The sequence below is a fragment of the Vipera ursinii genome, assembly GCF_947247035.1.
Source record: "Vipera ursinii genome assembly, chromosome: 1".
Taxonomy (NCBI): Eukaryota; Metazoa; Chordata; class Lepidosauria; order Squamata; family Viperidae; genus Vipera; species Vipera ursinii.
The window spans coordinates 49,857,209-49,881,907 of NC_139512.1; the positions used below are offsets into that span (position 1 = coordinate 49,857,209).

Below are 24,699 nucleotides of genomic sequence, written 5' to 3' on the forward strand. Positions count from 1 at the left end.
GATATTAAGTTAAAGCAGTTGACCGCAACCTCTCAGACATTCTTCACCACCCCCACCCCCGTTGTGTTAAACAGCACTGATCTTGTTTTTGTTATGGTTTCATTAGTTCTGCCTTGGTCCCTTTGCAGTGCATTTGGACGAGAGATGTTGAAACGGCACGTAGCTGTTGTTGTAGTGGGCTTTCCTGCTACCCCAATCATTGAATCCAGAGCAAGAATTTGTTTGTCTGCATCTCATAACAAAGAGATACTAGACACTGTAAGTACCTACATTTGTGTCTATTTTGTCCTTCTCTAAAATCAGTATGTTCTTCTTTGTTTAATTATAATTAGCTATAGAAATTAGACACCAAAAAAAGACTTTGTTCAGAAGTGGATCACATGAGTCTAGGACACATCAATAAATCCAAGTGGAGAGGTCTGTTACTGAGTTAGAGACTTGATATATTTATTACTTGAGCTATTGTATTGAATCAATTATTGTTTTATGTGCTAGTAGTAATCAAATTGCAAGCTAAAAAGATAGGCATATGAAAATATTCTACATAACTTTTGTTCTGCAACATTATAATATCTCCTTTTGGAAACATTAAGTTCAATATAACAGTTAATGGGGATTTTTGTGCCAATGAAAGCATTTGCTTTTATATGCCAAATTATAATTTAATTTAACAATAGCAGTATTTTAGTATACTGTATTGTGAAAAGATTGCTCTTTAATAACTCTTGAGAAATTCATTGCTTTGACTTTTATTTCAATAAAACACTGCCAAATATTTAAAAAGATCTTGACCTAAATAATAAATAGCACATACATACATACGTTGCTTCATGTACAAAAATATAGGTTATAGTATACATTTGCATGGCTAATAGAATCAGTCTGGAAAAAATAAAGAGAAGTGCGAGCATTTATATATGTGCAAGTGTGTATATGTTTACAGAGTAAGAAAAATTATGTAAAAACATAACAAATGTACTTTGAAGTATCAGCATTTCCAATTAGGCAGCAGCTCCTAATGTCACAGTCTTTTTGATAGTAGATTGGATAATTTTAAAATTACTATTTGAATTTGTAGTCATTGATTAAAAGGTACATTCTCTTTCTCAGCAAGCTATTCTGTTAACTGAAAAGTTGATTTGCTACAGCCGTGTCTTAGAAAATCATTAACTGTGTTAATATTTGGACAGATGCCTAAGATATTAATAGTACAAGTAAACTGACTTATCTTGTCTCTCTCTTCTCCTTACTCATTTTATGAAGCATTTCTTTTAGCTTATGCTATGTCTTTCCTGTAATATGTCCGTATTCTAAATATTTATATTGTTTTGAAAATCTGTCATTTGAATAAAAACTTTTTTTAAGTAAATGTACTTCTTCCAGTATTTAAGTACCCTTTCATATGTAAAGAACTAAAAAAATGTTTCATGGTATATGCTTTCATAAACTGATCTCACTGTTGCTTTTGACAAAGCAGAGTATAATCCATTAAAACATACCCCCTATGTAAATATTGGTTTTTAAAATCTCACAAATTTGTGATGCTGTAGTGAACATACCATATATTTTTAAGTGTGTAATTTCCTTAACTATATGATGTCAGTAACGGGTCCATTTTTACTCAAATAATAGCAGTAGAAAATGGAGGCACTGATAAGATCAATAATGAGTATTGAAGAAAATTCATATTAGGAAAATCATCATGGAGTCTTAATCCTTTCTTATTTTCAAATATTGATACTGTAAAAAAAGTAGTTAAGTTGGGTTGGTTTTATTGAATTATTACATGATAAATGGACTCTAAAGCAGCTTTCCAGAATGTAAACTGAAGAAGTGTGAAGACATACCATTTTTAGCTTGTCTAATCATATCTGGATCTTATCTGTGCTTATTAAAGTGAATATTGCTCTTTTCTTTCTCCTTCATTGTCAAGAATATACTAATTTCTCTAAAAAGCTTAAATTTGTAATACCTCCTTATAAAATCATCCCATATGATAAAGAATGGTTCCCTGTTATAGTATATAAGTAGGTGATATAAATGTATCTTCTTTGCTTCAATCAATCAAACATCTTTATTTGATCATAAATAAATAAATAAATCATTTATTTGATCAGCAAATAAAAAAAATCACAATTACGGTAAAAAGAAACAACATAGAATTCTAAATATTTAAGAAAAATTGGAGGAAATACTATAACATACTGTACAAACTATAGAGCAGTAGTTAGAGGTGGTCAATGAAATAAGATCAGATTGATCAGACAGTAACAACATAAGACAGAATTAATCAGAACAATCAGAATGTTTAGTGAAAAGTAGAGGTGATAATTCCTGGCGACCACCTGCATAGAGGAAGTAATATAAAATATTATATTCCATTCTTCCGCATGCACACGGTTTCTGTTCAGAAGGGGTATTTTGATATAACTTTGCCTGAAAATATTTTGGCCCTGAACCAGAGCAAAGATTTTCTATATATAAAACATATTCCTGTGAGCTCTTAATTTCTTTTCAGGAGTGAAAAATATACTCTCCTGAAATCACAGTTCACTGGTGCCTTTTCCTTTGTAGTCCCTGCAAGTCACAAGCCTCTCTTTGTTTTAAATTAATAAAATCCTAAATCCAATTTCAAGAATAACAGTCTTTCAAGAAAAAAAATCAATCACAAATTATTTCCATATGCTATTTTTGGCTGAGCTGTTGCCTAAAATAAAATAATAAAATACTGCTAAGATATATTTGGCCGTGTTTACTTTTATACCTCTTTTCTTCTTGCCCTCTTTCAAATCCATGAAGGTTACTTAACTTGGGGCAATGAGCAGGGAAAGAAAAAGCTCTTAACTATTTCACCACTTTGAGGTTTCCTGATATGTGGTACTCAGTTGTTAATTTTATGTTGCTGACTATTGAAACCAAGTGTTTGTGAATGGATAAGATCTACTGAATTGTTGATGAAATAAGTTTGGCCCAGCTTTCCTACACGTTACTTCATAAATTGGAGCAAACATGAAAAGATAAAACTCACAGGGTGGCAGTCTCCCTCTCCTCCCCCTCTCTTTCTCTCTCCTTCTCCCTCTCTCCCTCTCTCCCTCTCCCTCTCCCTCCCTCCCCACAGGGTTGTTTTGTGGAGAAGAAACAGGAAATGCTGTGTATATCACCTTGAACTCTTGAATGAATACATCTGTCTAAATAAAAACAAGAAAAAACTATAGTATAAATGAAAAACAGTTAAGAATATTTTCTATAATCTTGCAAGAGCCAAGTGTTTGGAGTGAATATTTTACTTATCTATTTGGTTTACCTACTAGTCTAATTGTTACTAACTCTGACTGCCACATATTCCTATTCAGCAAAGAATAAAAAAAACTGTAGCAAACATTAAAATTCAGAGTATATTTTTTAAAAATGAGCAGGGACTCAAATACTCAAATTCCAAATTGAATTCAGTTTTTTCTGGGATCAACATTTGACTGCCCTCTTATCTATTTCTGTTAGTCTTGAATGGGTGTCTTCCTAAACATTATTATCCTAAAGATTATTTTAGAGATCTCATTGGATACTGCCACTTTCAAACCTTAGTTTAAGAGCTTGAACTCTGCTTTCTTAAAATTAAAGCTGAGATTTTCAAGTTCTACACTTGGCCCTGTAGTATCATAACTTATATAATGGTTTTCTGGTGGTATGCTTATTCACTCAAATGCAGCATTTACTGCATTTCAGTACAAACTGCAATTAAATAGTTTCATGAAATAAATACAAAGTCACGCCATAGCTGTGTTAGATTGTGGTACAGGATAGATATAATCATAATTCCATTGGCTGTGCATTTGATGTTATAAAATAAGAAACTTTTTCCTGAGTTTTCATCATTCTTAACGAAACAAAAGGGAACATTTGAAAGAACTAAAAACCGCAAAACACTTGTCCTTCTCATAAGCCTCTTCATAACATTACCTAGCTCTTTAAATCCTAGTTGTGGCACTTCTCTACTCCAAGCAGTAATCATAATTTATATGTGTTTTATTTTTCCAGGCTTTAAAGAAAATAGATGAAGTTGGAAACCTCTTGCTATTGAAATATTCTCGTCATCGAATGGTACCTCTCCTTGACCGACCTTTTGATGAGACAACATATGAAGAGACAGATGACTGAACTCTTTTGATGTCTTCTGTGAATTGAGTATGCTCCCTAGAACTTTATATGGCTCAAAGACCAAGATTCTTGAATGCAACACTTAATGACTGCTCAGCATACACAGAATGACTTTTTACTCACCAAACTGAAGTGGCCACAAGAGCTGTTAAAGTATGTGTGGTAAATGACAAAACAAATCTGGATTTTATTCTCATTGCTTCCAAGGTCCAGCTGTAGGTGGGTGCTTGATCTGCATTTTTAAAATGCTGCCTCCTTATTTATGTTGCAGTAAGATCTCATTGACTTCTGTTGGCACATCTGCATTACTTATCATTCTGTTATGGAGACTTTGCTGGTGTGTTAGTAAATGCTGCAGTGTTTCTTTTACTTTCCCCTTTTCTCATTAGAAATGTCTGATCTTCCTCAGAATATATGACTGGTCAAATGAATCAGTTAAGGTTCTTGAAGAGATTGTTGACAGCTAATTAACATATATTGAACAGAAAGAATCAACCTAAATATTTCCTTTCCCCATTATTTCATGCCGTTGGGAGAGTGCCTTTTTATTAGTAAAATGGTGATTGACAAGGAATATTATGTCCATCAATGCATAATAGAAGTCTTCCAGACCATTGGCCTCTTTGGATTTTCAGGCTGAGTATTAAGCTTTCTGTATTTGGGTAAGTAGCAAATAATATTTGAGAGCAGGAGAGATTTTTATGTGAGCATTCTCTTTTTCTTCAATGGAATTACTCATGCATACTCTACTTGTTCTTATTTTCTTCATAGAGGGTATTACAAAATTATATCCTTGTGAATTCAGTTGATGTATTCCATCAAGGAGTATGTATTTTCCCCAATATGGTAAATATATGATTATCACATCCTACAGAGTGAAGCTATAATAGTTACCATGTAAATCTAACATACTAAATTATCTTGGGCAAGTTTCATCATAGAATGAACATTGAAGGTTGAGTTCTGACTGATTATATTAGAATTTTCTGAATGAAACATTTTCTATATAAAGTTCTGAATTTCAGTTGCTGATATGATTTTAGATTGTTTAGATCTCTGATTATGAAAAGGAATGAAGAATCTGAACTAAAAATTAAGAGCCAATTTTGTCTCTATGAGCTTCACATGATATTGATCTTTTGGGGACCACTAGAATTATGATCTGATGGAAAAAATAATTTATGTATATAGCTATTTGTGGCAGCTGACAAAATGATGTTTCCTCAATAAAAGTGTGTATAAAGCAGTCGGAGTATGTCAAAAAGTGACATCATTACCAAAATCCTCTTGAACTACATAAGTGCATTGAAAAATGCAAATCTCTATGTTGTCCATTTGCCAGATGGACCTTCTTGGGCCAGTATTTCACTGAACTGTTTATTAAAATTATCTGCATTTTATATGTAGAAAATGTTGGGAAATAAACTGAGCAAAAAAAAACCCCACAAAACCCCACATATGGAGCCAGAGGCTTATTAGCTAATGGTGGCCCATATTTGGGTTGTAAACAGGCTTGCACTATAAGTTACAATTTGAAAATCTTAAATTGCACTGTGCTCCTACTCTCCTCTGTTGGTAATAATGTGTGTGTGTGCGTGTATATATCTATCTATCCAAGATTTTTAAAATAAATGTTAAACATTTTAAATGAACTTTTTAATTAACTTTTTAATTTCTTCTAGAAATACAACTTTTTTACACTGTGAGGAAGTCATACAAACTTGGGTGCCGTATGGGAAGGGAGGAGAAAGAGAAGCAGATTTTACAATGACTTTTAAGAAAATAACAATGCATGTTAAGCTGAGAAACTGCTTGACAAAATCTACTTGTGTTCTGCTTAATAAAGAGTTCATAAAAAGGTGTCAGAACATTTTATTTCTTAGAAAAAGTTGGTGAAAATTCCTTGCAGAATAAAAAGCCATAATAGTGACACATTTTTATCTGCCAGGCAATCATAGAATTAGAATGCTCATAGATGTTGAAACCTGTGAAATTGAACACTTGTTCTAACTTTATTGTAAAGTTACAGTAACAAAATTTTGCAAGTCTGAAAGTAGACCATTTCGCAAAGTAGCAAGAGCTAAAGCACCAAACTTTCAGGTAAAGTTTGGAAGTATAGTAGTTCAGACAAATACCTCCTTAAGTCATTGGTCTAGAACAGACATGTCAACCTCGTGACGTCACGCAACGTATCGGGAGAGTTTTGCCATTGCTGGCAATGGGGTGGGTGCAGCTTCCGGATGATGCATCTGACCCGTGGGCTGGCAGTTTGACACCCCTGGTCTAGAATGAGAATTTACAGCAAAATGAGACGAGTGGTTCTTTTATTATAGCCAATGTCAGTAAAGATAGCTGTGGAATTGATTTCATGTTCTGGTCTGCCTAGTAGAACTGTCATCTAGGAACAGTCCATCTCTGACTCTGGATGCAAGATGCTTCCTTAGGTAAAGCAGGCTGTCCTTGACTCCTGGCTCCCACTTGAACAGCAAGTATAGCCTCTGCACAATTATATTTTCTTTGCCAGTTGCAGCCATTCGTGGGTCAGAAAATATTGGTCATGATTATTCATGGCTATGTCACTTTGCAGCTGGACTATTGCAATTTGTTCTATATAGGGCCGCTCTGGAAGATTCATCTGATTCAGTGTACGTTGGCCAAGGAAACATACTAAGATTTCAATTCAATTTTCAAATTTTCTTCAGTACAAGCAGAGCACAAAACAAGTATTTGAGTAGTAGAATGAAAGTGAAATTACTTCTGAGCCTAGCATCCCTTGCTTCCTCTCCACCTATGTAAGACTGTTAACATGAAATAGGGTAATCCTTATGCTCCATTTTCCCAGCCCAACAATCTTGCTAAGAATAACTCCACACAACATCCATTTCTTCAGTTAAAGTTTGGAGGTATCTATTTGGGCCTGAAGTGTTCTATGTGAGACAGCATTCCTGAGAGTGGGAATCTGACTTGAGTTAATAATTAATGAAGTAGCTATAAGAATTTATTTATAGATTATAGGTGTAGTGCCTAATTAACTATTTTTTACTAGAAGAATCAAAAGACGTCCTCTTGTGTTTTTATGCCTGGGGAAAAAGGCAGAAGGAAGTGACCTCAAATTATCATTCTCACAGAGATCAAAAATCTTTACATTTTACACATCCACTTACAGTCAGTAATAGTAAGTTGCCAAAGAGTTGGTGCCATAGGGTTTGCAGTTCAACAACGTTACTGAGTAACAACTATCCCAATATAATGATTTTTTAAGGAAAAGGTTGAAATTTAAATATGGATTTGATAGATGTGATGTATCTGAAACCAACTTGATATATTGGTCAGCAATGAATGCACTATCACAATAATGGATCTAAATGCCACCAAGACGAATGTGAATCTGAGAAATGGTTCTTTCCCTTTTGCTTGATTTTAACCAGTTATCTACTGAAAATTTTGTTAAATCACTGTTCACATCATGGAATAGTTTTGTACATTACTATGATGAGTAAGCCTTGATCAGATATATAGGTCCATATAAATTTTACATGGGATCTAAATGAAACACATATTTAATCTGCAGACAAGTCATATCAGTCAGATCTGATTATTTTTGGCAATTGTGTGCAAAAATGAGATCAGAGGCAAGGATCCTCATAGATCCAAATAATTACATACCGTAGTATCCACATAGGTCATAGGTCACATCTATCTAGTCTTAAACTTCAAAAGAGATGATTTTAACAAACTTGGAGAGAACCTAGGAAAGATTCTATGGACAAAAATACTAAAGGGGAAAACAACGCAAGAAGCATGGGAAACTCTGAAAAATGTCATAAAAGCCCAGTCCAGTACAATACCACTGAAAAAGAAAAACAAAGTCAAGAAGAAACCAGCATGGCTTCAAAAAGCTCTGACAAACTGAAAGACAAAAAGGACAAGTACAAAAAATGGAAAGAGGGATGTATAACTAAGGCTGATTATCAGCAGACAGCCAGAACATGCAAAGATGAAGTCAGGAAAGCAAAAGCTCAGAATGAACAAAGACTTGCAACAGAAATCAAGGACAATAAAAAGTTTCTTCCAACACATTAACAACAAGGAAAAAAGTCAAGGAAACTGTAGGTCTACTAAAGAGAGAAGATGGCAAGGAAATAACAGGCAATGGAGAAAGCAGAACTGCTTAACTCATACTTTGTATCTCTTCACACAAAAAGAAACTGTAGTACAACATACCAAAAAAAAAAACCACTGCAAAAGACAAACTAGAAACAAAAAATAAACAAGAAAATAGTAAAAGAACACCTATCCAACTTTGACAAATATAAATCACCGGGGCCTGACAGATTTCATCCCAGAGTTCTGAAGGAGCTGGCAGATGTTATCTCAGAACCATTGCACCACATCTTTCAAAACTCCTGGAGCACCATGGAAGTACCTGAGGTTTGGGAAAGGGCTGATGTGGTTCCCATCTTCAAGAAAGGGGGGAAAAACAGACCCAGGAAACTAGACCAATCAGTCTAACATCACTACCTGGGAAGATCCTGGAAAAGATAATAATAAAAAAAACATCTGCGAACAACTAGAAGCAAACAAAGTTAGGGCTTCTGGTTTGCGCTCGTGGTGCTGGCAGACATGCGCGGAGAGCTCTCCTCCCCGCCGCCCGGTTTTCCTTCATTGGAAGACCCTGAAAAGGGTCAAAAGTCTCCCTGGAGGGGTGATGACCATGAGGAGGCCCTCCGATTGATCGCGGAGGGGCAGTAGCCCCTCTGATCTGGAGCAGCTCCTCTGGACAGACAAAGAAAAGATTGGCCATCAACATGGCCAATCATCAAGCCATACCAGCCAAAAGCCAAAAGCACTAACAAGCACGAAGAAAGCAACGCAGAGGAACTGGGTGAGGCCCTACATTTCTTATTCCCCCAACTACTTTCCTGTGGGAGCGTTTTGAAAATTTCTTCCCCACCCCTCTTTGGAATAGTGGCGTGTGCCTACTTGAGGATTTAAAGCTTTGAAAAGAAAAGAAAAATATAACAAACAACTAAAAAATTGGACTTGCACCTTTTGGATATTTGGGGTCCCAAAAAGTTCCTATTTCTACAGGGACCTATTACCCTATCTACTTGTTAAACTGGAAAAAAAGAGGAAAAATTACTGGAAAAAAGCTTAACTGGAGCTTGGAAAAGGATTTTATATGCTATTAAGGACATATTGTGGCGAAGCCTGGAACAGCAAGGAAATTTACCTTTTACTGTGAGACCTGGCTACAGCCTAGCTGACCTTGGCATTATCTAAAAAAAAGATAATTTGAAACAGCTGGCGGAGAAAACAACTCCCAGGAATAGTGGAGGTGGACATTCACTGACTTCTATTAAAAATAGCCTCCACTAAAGAACTATCTGTAAACATCTTAGAAATGGAGGAATACTATCCACAACTATAAACTTATACTTGAAACAATCCTTGAAATTACTGAGCAGATGAAATCCAGACTGAAAGTCAAAGGTGCCAGCCTAAATTTACAAAATGAAGCCCTGATTTCAACTGACGAATCTACAATCCAAAAAGCAACAGAAGAGGAAGAAATTAATATCAAGACAGAGGACTTTAAAGAACAAGAAGTACAATCTACTGAGAACCTCAATAGCCAAATCTTGATCTCAACTATAGAACCTGCAACCCAAAAAACAACACAAACTGAAGAAAACATCACTAAGATGGAGGGTTCTAAAGACTTACAACTGCAACATACTGAAAACCTAGACAACCATACAACAACTTCAACTCTGGACATGACCTCTCACCCAAGCCAGATGAAACTGGAAGAAGAAGAAGACCAGACTGAACTAATGACAAATATACTGATCCAAACACAGAGACTTGATCTATCAGAGAAACAATTTAATGATTACAAAGGGACCAGTTCCTTTGAAAAATTGACAACTGGATGGTCTCTCTTGATTCAAATAACATGTAGGAATGAAGGGAGATCCATTTGAGGATTTAAAGGCACTGGTATGGAAGCCTGCTTGGCACAAAAAGAAAGCCAGAGATAGACTTTTTTTAAAAAAAAATGGTTTTTTCTTTTTTTCCCTTTTTTATCTATAATGGAAGAGCCTAAAATTTTACTTAATGGAGACTTTAAAAGATATTATTTAATTTAATATTTAGGATTTAGATTTGTAAGGGAAATTAAAATTAGCTATATTAGAATATAGTTTTGACTTATAATATGGAAGTTGGATTGAGGCAATAAAGGATACTTTATTAATAAGTGATGAGGTACTAGGATGACAAATAGAATATATCTGTGAAATATATTTGTGAAATAAAATAAGAATGTATTTAAGCAATATGTGTATTTTAGATATGATAACTATTATATAATGAAATAGGGGAAATTTGGGTTGCCTGAAAGTTAAATACAATGGATCTTAAAGGCTAAATTGGAGCACTGTAATTGAAAATTGGTAAAATATTAAAAACAGGATATGATAACTATAAGTAAAAATATATTGATAAATATCTTAACTGATTGGGTTATAACAGTGATGGCGAACCTTTTAGATACCGAGTGCCCAAACTGCAAATGTATCGTCGGGTGCTGGGTGGGCGTGGCCCATTGCATGGGTGTGGCCCATTGGTGGGCATGGTTGCGGTGGTAATGGCAGACTGGGTGGGATTAAAAAGTTCAATCAATTCCAACTTTGCGAGATCTTTTTTTTTCCACCAGAAGTTGAAATTGATTGAACCTTTTTTTTTCTTTGCACACAGCGGCAGAGGCCTAAAGTGAAAAGGTTTTATAAAACCCAGCTGAAGGCCTAGAACTGGGGTGACGGAGCGCATGCCCACAGAGAGGGCTCTGCGTGCCACCTGTGGCACGCGTGCCATAGGTTCGCCACCACAGGTTTATAACTAGAAATGTATTAACTTGATTGTGACATAGTAATTATGGGAAACGGAATTTTTAGATGATTTAACCTGAGATAGGTACAAATGATTTTATTACTGGACTATTGATTACCCAATCACCACGTTGCTTTCTAAGCATTTTGATATTTTGATGTAAAATTGGAAAATTAATAAAACTTGTTTTTTTTTAAAAGAAGCAAACAAAGTTATAACTGATAGCCAGCAAGGGTTTGTTAAAAACAGATGCCAAACGAATCTTATTTAATTCTTTGATAAAGTAACCAAATTAATAGACCAGCGAAACACTGTGGACATAGTATACTTAGACTTCAGTAAGGCATTTGACAAAGTAAACCACCACCTGCTGCTTAGTAAGCTAGAAAAAGATGGGATAGACAACAACACCATCAGATGGATCTGCAGCTGGCTGACAAACCGTACTCAGCGAGTAGTCCTCAATGGTACTACATCCACATGGAGAGAAGTAAGCAGTGGGGTACCATAAGGCTCCATCTTAGTCCCAGTACTCTTCAATATCTTCATCAATGACTTAGATGAGGGAATAGAAGGGGAACTCATCAAATTTGCAGATGACAATAACCTGGCAGGAATAGCCAACACCCCAGAAGACAAGCTCAAGATTCAAAAATATCTTGACAAACTTGAACAATGGGCCCTATCCAACAAAATGAGTTTCAATGTGAAGAAAAGCAAAGTTTTACATTTAGGCAGGAAAAATCAAAGGTTAAGTACAGATTAGGTGAGACCTGGCTCAAAAACAGCAACTGTGAGAGGGACCTTGGAGTCCTAGTGGACAATCACTTGACTATGAGGCAGCAGTGTGCAGCAGCAGCCAAAAAAGCTAATATAATCTTTGGTTGTATAAACAAGAGGCATAGAATCAAGATTATGTAAAGTATTAGTATTGCTTTATAAAATCCTAGTGAGGTCACATCTGGAATACTGCAACCAATTTTGCTCACCATACTACAAAAAAGATGGTTTGAGACCTTGGAAAAAGTTCAGAGAAGAGCAACTAAAATGATCAAAGACCTGGAGACTAAAACATAAGAATGGCTGCAGGACTTGGGTTTGGCTAATCTAAAGAAAAGAAGAAATAGGGGAGACATGATAGCAGTGTTCCAGTATTTGAGAGGCTGCCACAAAGCAAGAGGGCATCAAACTATTCTCCAAAGCACCAGAGGGCAGGACAAGAAACAATGGTTGGAAACTGACCGAAGAGAGAAGCAACCTGGAATTAAGGAGAAATCATGGGCACTCCCTCACTGGAGATTTTTAAGAAGAGGCTAGACAGTGACTTGTCTGAAATGATATAGGTTCTCCTGCTCGAGCAGGGGGCTGGAAGACCCCCAAGGTCCCTTCCAGATTCTATTCTATTCTATTCTATTCTATTCTATTCTATTCTATTCTATTCTATTCTATTCTATTCTATTCTATTCTATTCTATTCTATTCTATTCTATATACAAGAAATCATTGTAGTGTCAAATTCAGCATTCTTTTGGACCCCCATTGTGATGCATAATATGGATTCAAGAGATGAATTGTTTTCAGGTTTCTTTCAAGAATTCCATCTGAATCCACCACTAAATCTTTCATACCTACAGAGTGTATTGTGACAATCATAAATTATAAAGTGTTTTGCTCTGTACCTGAGATCCCAATTTATGGATTATTTAATATCAGGTGAATCTGATTACAAAATGGATTCATTTTGGATTCTTGGATTCATGCTTTTGTGCATGAATCAGGATGATTGCTGCAAGTGCCATATAGGAATCATAAGGATCCTTGCCGCAGAACATATTTTGGTGCTGAGTTGTACTTTTGGATCTCAAAAAGGTCAGTTACATGATCATTGTGTCTCATTGTAAGCAGAGTACGTACAACAACTGAGACGTGACCAATCAGACTGTAATGTGCAATTGTGGTTTCATGTAGAAAAATCATTTATAATATTTCAGATTTATGCTTCTGCACCACGGCAGCATCAAATATTGTATTTTTATTTGTGATAATTGGCTTCCTGTGGTTTAGCGGACGACATAAAAACACAAACGAAGAAAATCGTTTGGAACCTCAGATCGAGGGACCCCAAAGCCGTAGTAAGTCACGTCTGTTGTAAGAGTAACGTCTCAGCCAGAAGCTGTTGCCAGGTGATTTTCTACCTCTCCATTTTCCTTACTGGCAGAGGGGGTGTTGCGCGGGTGCGTGTCATTCATTCCCGTGGCACGCGCTCACGGCCGGGCCCGCGAGCAATGATCCTCCCGCGGGTAACGTCACCGAAGACCGCGGTCGAGGGAAGCCAAACCACTGGAGGGAGAGCAAGAGCTGCGGACTGAAGCTCGGCTTCGGGGAGGCGCGCGAGGAGATCGGCGAGCGCTGCGCGAAATCCGAAAGCAGGCAGGTCCGCAGCCCGAAAGTGCCGGATCGCGGCAGCCGGACCGAGGAAGCCGCGGGGCCGCCAGGGAAGGAAGGCGAGCCAAGAAGAGCCAGCGAAGGCCCTGGGCTGCTACGGGGAAGGCGGCGGGGTTGGGGAAGAACCGACGCGGCGGGGCTAGGCGGGCGGGCGGGCAAGGGTGACTTGCGGTGGGAGGGAGGGAAGCGAAAGCGCCTGGCGCCACAGGAGCGACAGCCTTGGACCCGGCCTGAGGGGAAGCGGCGGCGAGGCAACTGGCCGGAGAGTTTGCCGGACAAAGAGCTGCCAAAGAGTCTCCGAGGGCGGCTTGAGTCACGCGAAAGGCCGGCGAGGCGCACCCTGCAAAAATGCGAACGAAATGGGACGCCTCCGGCAAAGGAGCGGCCGGGAGCTCGCCGCAGCTGCGGCAGGCACGGCAGCCGAGGTAATCGGAGGCCGGGAGATGCGGCGGCTGCGGGAAACACGGCGCCTGGCCGGCTTCCAGAGGTGGGCGACGTGTGGATCGGCCACGGGGGCACGTGGGTTTCTTCCGAAGGTGATCCGGGCTTCACCAGGAGGAGGAGGAGGAGGAGACGGCCGCAGAGGCAGCGGCGGTTCTGAGGCGATCCGAAGAGGTTGCTCGGCCGGAGGGAACTCTTGTTTCCTCACCTCCCGAGCACAGAAGCGTTTCACCGCCTTTCCTTCCGAGGCGAGCGGGCGGCTTCGGGAGGATCTCGAGCGCCGCTTCTTGAGGTTAATTGAGCGTCGCGGCTGAGCCACGTGCGGGGGAGAGCCGGAGTGGCGGCGGAAGAAAGCGGGACTTCTCGCCGCGGGACACCGGAGGAGAGCCGCCGCTTCCTCCTCTTCTTCCTCCACCACTTTTTTCCCCAGTCTGCGGTTCTTTCTCGCGCCAGCGCCTGCCTTCAGCACCGGCTCCTGACGGGACGCCAGCTCAAAGCCGGGCAATAAAATCCGGTGCTCAGAAAAAGGGCGCGGAGCTGAGAGACGGAGGAAACGCGAGCCGGGTTGAAGGCCGCGGGTGGCGGCGGTGGTGGTGGTGAGGGAAAGACTTTCGCTCGCCCTATTCTCTCTCTCTCTCTTTCTCTCTCTCTCTCTTTCTCTCTCTCTCTCTCTCTCTCTCTCTCTCTCTTTCTCTCTCTCTCTCTTTCTCTCTCTCATATCTGATACCCTTCACTCCAAAGAGGAGCGGAAAGGCGGCCAGAGGACCGGGCTGCCTCGTTTTCGATTTAGACTGGCGAGGGGGGGGGGAACTAGCGCGCGCCGCGGCCGCTCTTCCTGCTCGCCGGCCTCGCAGCGTTGGGGGACGACGACGACGACGAGGAGGAGGAAGAGATGTCTAAAGCCCGAGGCGGAGCTGTGCTTCTTCTGAGCCTTCTGTTCCTGACGACTTCCCTTGCTGCTGTCAAAGGGCTGCCCTTGAAGAAACAGCGCAGTCCCGCTCCGAAAGAAACCGACTACACCTCGGCGGAGGTGAGTTGTAACGCCTAAACCTTTTCCTTCTTTCAGGGCGAGAAGCCTCAACTGAGGGGTGGGGGTGGGGGCTTCCTGGCAATTCCACAGCCTTGCCTGGGATGCTCTCTGAAAGGTTTTGAAGAAGTTTTACAACCTTAGCAAAAGATGATTCGAGATTCTTCAGTCCAGCTGCTGTTAACTGCTGGAGTAAGTTTCCCCACCCCCCTAAGCGTCACCTCTGCCCTGAAGGTTCCTGTAAGGCAGGGGTCTTCAAACTTGGCCCTTTTATGACTTGTGGACTTCAACTCCCAGAATTCCTCAGCCAGCAAAGCTGGCTGAGGAATTCTGGGAGTTGAAGTCCACAAGTCATAAAAGGGCCAAGTTTGAAGACCCCTGCAGTGTAAGGTTTATTTTCTCTTCGGTTTTGTGGCCAGAGATGAAGGCAAGGAGCCCTTCTGTCTCCTGCTGCTTATTCCTGACCTACAGGCGTCATTCTCTCCCTTTATGACGCCTGTCCTTGTCTTGGCGGGACATAATTGACCTGTCACAGACAGTGGGTAAATGGTGGCTCCAGTTAGGGATGTGGGGGGAGAGCGAGCAGCAGAAGCAGCTGCTGCTGTGGCACCTTCCCTACAGACCCAGAAGGAGGCTGCTATATTTGCTTGCTTGCTTGCTTGCTTGCTTGCTTGCTTGCATGTGTGGAATGCATGCCCACCACTGGCCGCAGCATGGGGTGGTCTCTGACTTGTGGGTGGATGTGCTTTTTTTTCTGTACTCTTTCATTTCTTTAGCAATTAAAGCCCTCTTGTCTCCTGCTTTTGTCTTTTTCTGAGGTTGCGTTTGCAGCACGACGAGGCGGGCACTGAACCATTGCCCATTCTGAAAGGGGCTTATTGTGCACAAGCGTATGCTTTAACATTTTGGGACCATTTTTTTTCCTTTGGAGACGTGCCAGATTATTTTAGTCAGAATTGTTCGGTGAGGGGGCAACGGATAGTTGCTGAAGAGGGAGGTGGGGGAGAGAAAGATTTGAAAAGAACTTGGAGGCAAGGGAAGGAGAGTGTCCTCTTGCTGGAGAAATGTCTGTTTCTCAAAGAAAATCAAAATAGTATGTATTTATTTTCACTTCAAATTGCAAGAATTCCAACAAGTCTAATCAATCCAGAACTATAAACCAGCCCATTACTACTATAATTATTTTTTTTCTGTTTTCTATTCTTTGTGCTGCCCAAAACCAGTTCTCTCATTCTGAACATTAGTGTGGTTGGCTCTTTTGAACAGTTAATGCATTTAAATTTGGTAAATGAATGAGAAATTAAATCTATTGCCTAACACCACCACCACCACAGCCCCCAAGAAGAACTAGAAATGCTGTGGTTCTGTATGTTTCTGTTGTCTGGAATTATTATCTCCTGTCACAAATACAAGAGCTTACATTTCATTCTTTACTGTTTTTTTCCCTGTAATATCAACCCAATTGCTAACGTTGCGTTCAGTAAGTCACTATTGAATATGTCAACTCACTTTAAAGAAAATACATTGCCAGAAGGAAGATATTATGCTTATGCCTGGCATTGATTAAGAAATTATCAAATAGTGGCTATTGCCATTTGGGGATTTTTCACTCTTTTTTGGGTCACCTTAATAATGACTGACTCCCCAGGTAACACAATAATATAGATTAATGAACTGGCTTCAGAACTTTTAATGAGCCAATTTTTCTGTAGAGGTACCTGTGTTCCACATAGTTTTCTGTTCTAAGCAGACCCCAATTAGTGGAGAAGGATTGGGAGAGCAGATTTTGAGATGTTTCTAAAGCAGCAGAGAATGCTCAGGGTCATTCTTAAATCATCAATACATGTTTTGCTGTAGTGTTCTTTCTAAGAGCAGGCCCTAAATGTCTTTATCTAATATTTTCTCTCTTTCCATAGAACTGCAGCTGCAGTTAACCAGCTGTTTCCTAAATCTAAACTTGACATAGGCTTTTTCAAACTTTTTCTCCTAGAATGGATACGGCCAGAGAATCCCCAATAGTTTTCAATGCTGAAATGTTTCTTGCTGCCAAAAGCCATTTAGGTGAGCACTGTTTATTCTGCAGCTGCTGTTTGTGTTTGATACATCTCTTTTTGCTGGCTTTCTGTCCAGCAGCTGCTCCCAGGTGGCAAAGCTTACATTCTTCAGCTGTTGGGCTGCACATGTACAGGAAATTGGGAAAGTATGCTAACCTTTGAAGTCAGCAAAGGGTTTTTTGATCTGGATGTATTGAAACAAATGGATTGCCATGAATGAAGTGGCTTCCTCATGTTGTCCACCTGGAAGGGCTCCCTTTGCAAGGGTATTGCAGTTCCCTGTGAATGTCCCAAAAAGCAATAGTTTACTGTCTTCCAGAAGAGGAGAGCTGTAAGGTACCCCTGAACATATTGAGATCAAGAACTGAGGAAAGGGAAGGAATTTCCCCTAAACCAGGAGCTGGTGAATAAGAGATTTGCAATACTTGTTTTTATATCAAACCTCATTTTATTTTATTCTACAGGGAAAATAAAGTTTTTCTGATATTCCTCTGTAGTTCACATACCATATGTGAACTAAAAATGCTTTAAGCCTATAGTTGAAAAAGAGCCTTGTTTAAGGACATTTGTAGACTCCATTCCATGCCTACAGCGAGACAGAAGACCTACTTGCTAAGAATTAATTATTTATCCATTACAGATCTGCCTTTCTATTATTTTGTTGTAGATTTTATTTTATTGTGAATTTATTTTTGTAAACTTCTAACCCTAACCCTTTTGAAATAAGAACTAAGAAAAAGTTGCACCTAGAAGTAGATTGTGCTAGTATAAAGTATTTAAACTTGTGTGAGATAAAGGCATTTGCTATTAATAGGAAAGGCAATGATTGTAACATACAAACCCCAGCATTTCATTGGTTACATTTTCATGAAGCGTATCTTAACCAGATGCTAAGTTGAAATTTTGAATTACAGCCCTACAAGTTAGTCAGCCAACAGCTGTCTGTCTGTCTGTCTATCTATCTATCTATCTATCTATCTATCTATCTATCTATCTATCTATCTATCTATCTTATCTTGTGCTGCATAGTGCTGAATATGATGGCAACAATAGTCCAATATCTTTAGAGACATCAGACTGAGCTTTATAATAAACCAAAAAACTTTCATAATAATTTAATATACCAAGAGTTTAATTTGCACCAAGTAGTAGTAACAATATGTCAGTTAACTTCATATATTGACTGAGAGTATAGAATAATATATTTTTTCCCTGTTGTTTGGACTGCAGTACCCCCATAAAATATCTGAAGAATGAATTCAATTAGTTGTAAGAGGCCCAGTGTGTTTTCCTCTGTATGTATTAGAATGCTTTTAAGTAGCTGAGTGTAGTGTGTGACCACAAGGAGTAAGATTGTAGCATATTAAAAACCAAAAGCTCACAGATTCATTTGTATTTTTCAGTAATCTTTTGTGCCCCAAATATCTGAAAATTTTAAACCAATGTTTGAATATTTTGAATCCTTATTACAGCATGTTAAATTATTTTTAGTAGTCTGGTTTTATTATGAGGATGTTATGCTTACAACTCTTTGATCAATCTCTGCTGAACTTAGAAAACAACACAGCATCAGTCACTAATGAAATTATTTAAACATTGCAGTGTCTTTTCTTAACACTGTAAAATGTGCTAAGTGTTATATCAGAACTAATTGAAAAGCCTGTTAAATCCATAGGCAAATTGTCTTAAATTCTTCCATTATGGCTGCTAAATAATTTTTTTTAAAGCTTAATGTGTGTGTAATTCAGCCCACCATCTACAAGCCAGTTGCACCCATTTTTGCTACTATTAACTTGAAGTATTACTTTTCATATTTCTGAAAATGGCACCTGGATCTTGTCTTCTCTCAAAAATACTTAGAGAGATGTGCTAAATTGTATTTGTAATGCTTTTGTTCTTGACTGACTGAAGGTATTTTAGTCATGGGCAAATAATTCTATGCAAGCATGGCTTTGTGGTATTTTTAGTGGAAATTCAGATATCTTAGTTTATATATATATATATATATATATATATATATATATATATATATATATATATATATATATATACACCTTTGGTCATTCGGGTTTTTTCCCGCGTAGAAATGAAGGTGTAGGCGCAACGTTTCGACGGAATCCCATCCGTCATCATCAGGCTGGTGGCTTCTGCTTCCTTCTTCTTCCTTCTTCTGCTTCTCCCAGAAGAAGGAAGCAGAAGCCATCAGCCTGATGATGACGGATGGGATTCCGTCGAAACATTGCGCCTACACCTTCATTTCTACGCGGGAAAAAAACCCGAATGACCAAAGGTCCACATACAGACACCCGCGAAAACCTCAGAAAACACACATATATATATATATATATATATATATATATATATATATATATATATATATATATATATATATATATACATACATACACACACACACACACACATACACATACACATATATATATAAATTTTTAATTTGTCTAGTATGCATGTCAATTTCATCTTAGATTTGGTGGTTTTTACAGTTGCAAAGATTGAATCCCTGCAGCTATTGATCTTTCTGCCATTGCTTTTACATTGCAAAAGCAATCTGAGGATCTCAGACTGAAATGTTTCCAACTATTTGGCTCCTAGCCTTTTAAAACAGACCTAAACCTAAAGAATATATCTAGGACCTTTTGCCTATAATCTATATTACATGTTGGTTATTGTTTAATATTATTTTACATTACATGTCAGACTGCTATGAATACTTTTAATAGAAAAAAGTATTAAAGATTGCTTGAAATAAATTTTCTGTGACAATCAAAGATCCCAGCCTTTGGGGGCATATTATAATTCCAATAGAATACTGTGAACTCTTTTTTTTCCAGTAGGGAAACTTCCTTGATTCTAGGGTTGTCAAACGTCTGGCAAAAGGCAAACACTCCTTTCGGTCCTCATGTTCTCTTTCTAGCAGGTTTGGCCTTAAAATTAAATATTGTCCAGCTTTTTGTCTTGGCTCTTTGAGGGGAGACTGCTTTCACAACAGTAGTATTTTAAACTGTCATATATTATGACTTGTACATTGCCTATTTTTTCTTTCTCTAGTCTGTCAACAGACTTGACAGCTTAGATTTACATTATTTAATTTATCTCCTGATTCCATCAATCAGTTTCTATCCAATCCCTTCAAATCCGCAATTGCTATAGATGATATGAGTATGTAGTGGAATTTGAAAATTGTTAATTTTATGTGATTGATAGCGTAACATAAAGATTTGCTAAGCACATTGATTTGTGCTTTTAATTGTAAGCCGCCCTGAGTCTTCGGAGAATTTTTAATTTAATTTAATAACATTTATATACCGCCCTTCTCCCTGAGGACTCAGGGCGGTTCACAGGGCAGAATAAAATAGCAAATACAAACATTAAAAAAAAGATTAAACAATTGCCCTAGTTAAAAACAATATAAATACAACGCTAAAAACCCCCAGAAAAATTAAAAAACGAAAGATAAAACAACCCCAACACTCCCCCTCAGGCTAGGCCGGCTTGTACAAACAGAAATGTCTTGAGATCGCGACGAAAGGAGCGAAGATCGGGCGCCGTCCGGAGCTCTACCGGTAGCTGATTCCACAGCTCCGGAGCGCCCACAGAGAAGGATCTCCCCCTGGGGGCCACCAATCGACATTCTCTGATCGGTGGCACCCTGAGGAGGCCCTCTCTGTGGGAACGCACAGGGCGCAGGGAGCTTGATGCCGGCAGCAGATGTTCCCTGAGGTACTCCGGCCCCATGCCATGGAGTGCTTTGAATACCGTTACCAGTACCTCGAATCTCACCCGGAAGACAACTGGCAACCAATGCAGCTCACGGAGCAGAGGTGTAACGTGGGAGTATCGGGAGACTCCCAACACCACTCTCGCGGCTGCATTCTGTACCAGTTGGAGCTTCCGAGTGGTCCTCAAGGGCAGCCCCATGTAGAGAGCGTTGCAGTAGTCCAGACGAGAGGACACGAGCGCATGAGTGACCGTGCATAGATCATCCCGGCTAAGATAGGGCCGCAACTGACGCACCAGGCGAACCTGTGCGAAGGCCCCCCTAGTCACGGCTCCTATATGATCTTCCAAGGTGAGCCGTGAATCTAGGAGGACCCCCAAGTTGCAAGCCCTATCTACGGGGGGTAATAATTCACCCCCCATAGCTAGAGGTGGAATGTCCGAATAAACCCGGGATGAAGGTATGCAAAGCCACTCAGTCTTGTCGGGGTTGAGTTGGAGTCTGTTCCTCCCCATCCAGACCCGAACCGCCTCCAGGCAACGGGACATCACGTCGAGGGCATCACTGGGGTGGTTTGGGGTCGAAAAGAAAAGTTGGGTATCATCAGCGTACTGATGATACCCAACTCCAAAGCCACGAATGATCTCACCCAGCGGCTTCATGTAGATGTTGAACAGGAGAGGCGAGAGGACCGACCCCTGAGGAACTCCACAAATGAGAGACCTCGCGGTCGACCTCTGCCCCCCTGCCAACACCGACTGCGAACGTCCCAAGAGATAGGAGGAGAACCACTGTAAAACTGTGCCTCCCACTCCCAATCCCCTGAGACGCCGCAGCAAGATACCATGGTCGATGGTATCGAAAGCCGCCGAGAGGTCTAATAGGACTAGGACAGAGGAATGCCCCCTGTCCCGAGCCCTCCAGAGATCATTCACCAGCGCGACCAATGCCGTCTCCGTGCTGTGCCCGGGCCTGAAACCCGATTGGTACGGGTCTAGATAATCCGCTTCATCCAGGACCAGAGGGAGCTGATGCGCCACCACACTCTCAACAACCTTCGCAAGAAAGCGAAGGTTGGAGACAGGACGAAAGTTGTTCAATACAGCCGGGTCCAGGGCAGGCTTCTTGAGGAGAGGCCTCACCACCGCCTCCTTCAAGACGGCGGGGAAGATACCCTCACTCAAAGAAGCCGATATAACTGCCTGGAACCAGCTGCGTGTCCTCTCCCGGGCTGCATAAACCAGCCAGGAAGGGCACGGGTCCAGTAAACATGTGGTGGTGCTCAGCCTCCCCATGATCCTGTCCACTTCCTCCGGAGTCACAGAATCAAACTCCTCCCAGATGATATCGACAAGACCACCCGTGTCCTGATCGGGATATAAATGGGATAAAATGGGATAAAAAATGGGATATAAATGGGATAAAAAAAAATTGTTGGGAAAATATTGTGATTGAAAAATCAATATTTCTGATGCTGGAAAATATAATTTCATATACCAGTACCTGTAGGCTTAAATACATTTTTTGCAGTTTCTCGCTGTGATTTTTGTCAAGGATATCTTCGTTTTTCCCCCATTTGCCCCCCTTTCTAATTATTCATGTCCTTCTCTGCCTGTTCAGATATCTGGTAACCCTACTTGTTACAAACTTTAAGTTGTCTTATATGGAGACCAGAGGGGGTTATTATTCCATTAATTAGGTCAGTGACGTACTTCAAGCAAGTCAAAGTCTGTCCGAGCTGCTTGTGGACTTTGCAAGTTTTGTTTCTTACTGATTTATTAAGCTTCCTCTTCTGCCATCTCCTATTGGTTTAGTGGATATAACTGCAGGTTGAAGATCCCCCTCCAAAACCTGCCTGCCTCTCTCTGAATATAGATAAACAAGCCACATTTCAGTCTGTTTCCTTCTTTCCAAAGAAAGGTCAAAGAGCATAATACAGCCAGGAAGGAAGCAGGTGGTAAAAGTAGCTTTCCTGGTCAAAACAATTAAAAGTAGCATTGAAGCCTTTTGATGGCTAGCCAGAAAGCCTGTTCTCAGTGGTTGGTCACAGCAGTTTTAATCCAGTTAAAAGTGAGAAAGGAACAGTGCCAACTTAATGGAGACTCACTGTGTTTCTGATCTGGGGCCAGAGGGAGCTATTATATATAAGGTTACTGTGGTTTCAACTTTGTATATAATCTCTTGTGCCACCAGTCACAATGATCCTCTATTATCAAAGTTTTTCAAATTGTTTTCTGGGAATATGAGGATTCTGTGAATAACTCTCCACACTAGGTTTCCTTAAACACAGCCAATTTCTTTTCACTGGAGAGTCACCTCTTGATCAGGATTCTAGGAATTAATTTCCTTCCTTCCTTTCCTTTCCTTTCCTTCCTTCCTTCCTTCCTTCCTTCCTTCCTTCCTTCCTTCCTTCCTTCCTTCCTTCCTTCCTTCCTTGATTTTTGTACTCTAGAGTAAAAGAGGGCAGAATCTCAACTTATCTGGAGGGTACCTCTGTTCATTGGTGATTAGTCAAAAATTGTTCAGACAGAACTTATATTGTGTTTTTATAGCTTTTTAATTTACCCCCAATCTCTCAAGAATTAATTAATTTATATATGCAGGTTTATATTAAAATTTCCACATTAGGGTCTCATTTGGCAACAGCCTGTCTATTATAATACTCTGTTGTATTTTGAACAAGCGCCCTAAATAATTTTAAAATGGTAAAGTCTATTAATTGTGTAACTTCTAGAGGAAGTAATTTTGGCATTTGTGGTTTGGACCATAGCAAATCCAGGGGCTATAGGCTGAAGCAATAGACAACACAAACATATCAGAAGAAAGCAATAGCTTTTGGAAACATTTCCACCCTGTTGCCAAATAAACTACATGGAGACATCCATGTAGTCATCAGGATTTCGACTTGGCTCAAGGAAACCTTTTATCTATTTTGGCTAACCCAACCTCCTGTTGTTAGATAGAGCTTTTTTCTTAAAAACTGAACTTGGTATTTGATTATCCTCTGGGTTAAATCCTGAATTAAGCTAACCAGGTTTCAGTGATGCTTTTATACAGTTCAAGCTAATATACCAGTTATACCCATTCCTAGGAATGGGTTAGGTTAAGATAACACATTTTATTTGGACTTTTTTGTACCTACATGATAGAATAGGCAGAAGACAATCTTCATTGAGAACTTTCATTATATGAGGAATTTATTCAGATGCTTTCCGCCAAGTATCAAGCTCTCATTTTGGTTCCTCTTCATAAACATTTTAATGTAAATTGTGAAAAGGATTCATCATATTTTATGGTAACCAAGGGCCACATTCATTCTTTCTTGCATTCAAGTTAGCATACTATCAACTATTGAGGTCTCTTAGGAAAACGAAATAAAGTTGAGAATTAGAGATATTAGAAACAATTTATTTCCACAATTAAAGACACCAGCAAAAAGGTTAGATTTCCCCAAATCAGAAGGGAAAGAACTGGAGCAATGCAAGGAAGTCTCAGCTGAGCTTTTGAGAAAAGTCCAAAGGCTGAAGTGGAATGGTGTGAAGATACACAGGGCTGAACTGAGATTATTGCTTTTGTTTTCCTGATTTTGAAGGGAAAATTGAGGTCTTACTTTGGACATTTTAAACCTATTTAAGCTATTTTAGTGCTTACGCAGAACTTTTCGTGCATTTTCTGTCCCTGTAATTAAGTCAGAGGAGAGGGACTGCAAAAAAGGGACTGGGGAACTGCAGGGTGCCTATCCCTGAGTTAATGGAAGAGGCTTTTTTGTTGATACTTCCTAATAACTAATCTCTTTTCTAGAGAGCTTTGCACCAGATGAGGCACAGACCTTGATCACTGTTGCTGGTCAGGGAGAGAGATGATAGAGCCCAACCACCCAAATAAACAGAACCAAACAGTTGGAACCTTTTCTTTAATTGTGGTATCTGAGATTCAGTGTACCCT

At 39.6% G+C, this 24,699-nt stretch overlaps 2 protein-coding genes across 10 annotated transcripts in view; both read left to right on the top strand.

The window, feature by feature from the left end:
* Window positions 1-6,011, top strand: part of SPTLC2 (serine palmitoyltransferase long chain base subunit 2) — a 57,468-nt gene extending 51,457 nt beyond the window's left edge. Inside the window, exons 11-14 of one of the 9 annotated variants that reach the window (XR_014493961.1) lie at window positions 129-258; window positions 4,036-4,374; window positions 4,927-5,001; window positions 5,838-6,011. Coding sequence is in view for 1 of the 9 variants with exons in the window: in XM_083375411.1 (XP_083231537.1) it covers window positions 129-258; window positions 4,036-4,155 (250 nt within the window). In the remaining 8 variants the exon portion in view is untranslated. Of the gene's footprint in view, window positions 1-128; window positions 259-4,035; window positions 5,804-5,837 lie in introns of those variants that run through there. The other 8 variants (XR_014493963.1, XR_014493960.1, XR_014493962.1 and 5 more) reach the window with 8 other exon arrangements.
* Window positions 6,012-14,826: 8,815 nt separating this feature from the next.
* The window catches only part of ISM2 (isthmin 2), a gene marked incomplete at its 5' end in the record, with an annotated part of 35,452 nt that continues 25,579 nt past the window's right edge, over window positions 14,827-24,699 (top strand). The window contains one exon of the mRNA XM_083349095.1: window positions 14,827-14,964. Coding sequence (XP_083205221.1) covers window positions 14,827-14,964 — 138 coding nt within the window. The remainder of the gene's footprint in view (window positions 14,965-24,699) is intronic.